This window comes from Galeopterus variegatus, unplaced genomic scaffold (assembly GCF_000696425.1).
Source record: "Galeopterus variegatus unplaced genomic scaffold, G_variegatus-3.0.2 Scaffold295, whole genome shotgun sequence".
Lineage (NCBI taxonomy): Eukaryota > Metazoa > Chordata > Mammalia > Dermoptera > Cynocephalidae > Galeopterus > Galeopterus variegatus.
Window position 1 is genome coordinate 200,926 of NW_007726406.1, and position 1,587 is coordinate 202,512.

At 57.2% G+C, this 1,587-nt stretch overlaps 1 protein-coding gene across 1 annotated transcript in view; it reads right to left on the reverse strand.

The window, feature by feature from the left end:
- Window positions 1–213: 213 nt before the first annotated feature.
- Window positions 214–1,587, reverse strand: part of SPATA19 (spermatogenesis associated 19) — a 5,532-nt gene continuing 4,158 nt past the window's right edge. Inside the window, exons 5-6 of the mRNA XM_008567129.1 lie at window positions 606–683; window positions 214–290 (exon numbers count right to left, since the gene is read on the reverse strand). Coding sequence (XP_008565351.1) covers window positions 224–290; window positions 606–683 — 145 coding nt within the window. The 3' untranslated portion in view covers window positions 214–223. The remainder of the gene's footprint in view (window positions 291–605; window positions 684–1,587) is intronic.

A 1,587-nucleotide genomic window follows, 5' to 3' on the forward strand; every position in this document is an offset into this window, starting at 1 on the left:
TTTCTGACACACAGTTAAGAGTCAGACAGGCCTATCTGAAATGTCACCTCAGGACCAAGGCAGCTGGCCTCCCCTCTCTACCCCCAGGCCCCCTGGCCCAAGTGCAGGCCCCTCACTGGTAGGGAGAGGTTAGACCTCACTGTCCAGTCCTCTGCCCCTCTCTGCCCAGGACCACCATCTCCTCTGCCCATCTCCTCTCCAGCAGCTCTCTCACCTGCTGCACTTAGCAGTCTGAACAGGAAGATCTGAGGCATGTGTCATGAGACGAGTCATTCGTAAGACTACATATGCTGCAGGGACAGAGAAGAGGCATGAGGTGGCAGGGGCTGGCTGGCCACGGCACAGGGTCCAGGGTGGAGGTACAGGCTGTGCCTGGGCCATCACCACATCCCAGCCCGGGAGCAGAGTCCTAGGAAAAGGCCCTGGATGGTGGGAGGCTGACAAAGCCACCATGGTATGGGGCATGGCAGCCCTGGGAACTGTCCCTCCCTTGGTGTCAGAATACCAAAGAGAATGTAGCTGGGTTCAGGCAGGAAACCCAGCAGTCACCCCCACCCCACCTGCCCCAGTTAGGAATACACACCACCTGGGCCCTCAGAGCTTACCTTCGTCTCACCTGCTCTATTCGTTCTTGTATGACTTCATTCGTCACCTCGCTTGGCACTTGGAAGATCCGCGTAAGGCTGCAAAACAGCATTCAAACATAGGGATCCTGAGTTTCTTTCTCACCGGGCATAGTGAGACCTGCTAGAGTTGATGGTGCACACAATAGCTCTTGCCCGGTCACAGTGAACTCCTGAGATGGTTCCTCACTTTTCTTGTGTCATGAGCACAAAGGTTATTTTACTGACCAGGAACCCTTGAGCCACCCAATAGTGCTGAGCAGGTGGCAGGTCCTGGAGAGTCTGAGTGCCTTTCCTAAAGCCAGCAGGACAGTGGTTCCCCCCCACCCTCCGGGTTCCTCTCCCACTCCATTATCAGCTCATCACGATCACCATATCCCTGTGTTTAGAGACTCTTCTGGAAATTCTGCCACCTGGAAGCTGCGGGCACCCCGCAGCTGCTGCTTTTGTTTAATTTCCCTGCGCCGCCTCCCTCTGCTCCACTTCCTGCCCCTCCCCTCACAGGCCCTCCACTCTGCCCACTGAATACCCCGTTTCTGTGTCTATTCTCAGTGCGTTGGGGTTTTCAAAGGTGAAGACAGCACCTTTGAAAAGGTGGCCCCCAGGAAGTAAGGTGTGCTCGTGAATAGCGCCCCCACAAAGTGGAGCCTGGTGGCCGCCCACAGAGTGAGACAGAGAAGCGGGGAATCCAGAGGAGGGAGGGATTACCAACCCCCCCTACCCCCAGCCAGGAGGGAAAGGGGGAGTCCTCTGAAAAGGAGGGGCCACAGCACAGAGCCCAGGAGGCCACATGGGATCCGCCAGGTTGCTGAGATTCTCCTGCTCTCCGGAGCCCCCACCCGGGCTCCTGTTTCTCCAGTTCCCACCCTGTTCAAGGGCCACTCTGAGAAAAGTCCTGCTAGAAACCTTTCCTGAGTACCAGGGGCAGCGACACCTGGCACTGTGTGACCTGGGTCTCCCACAC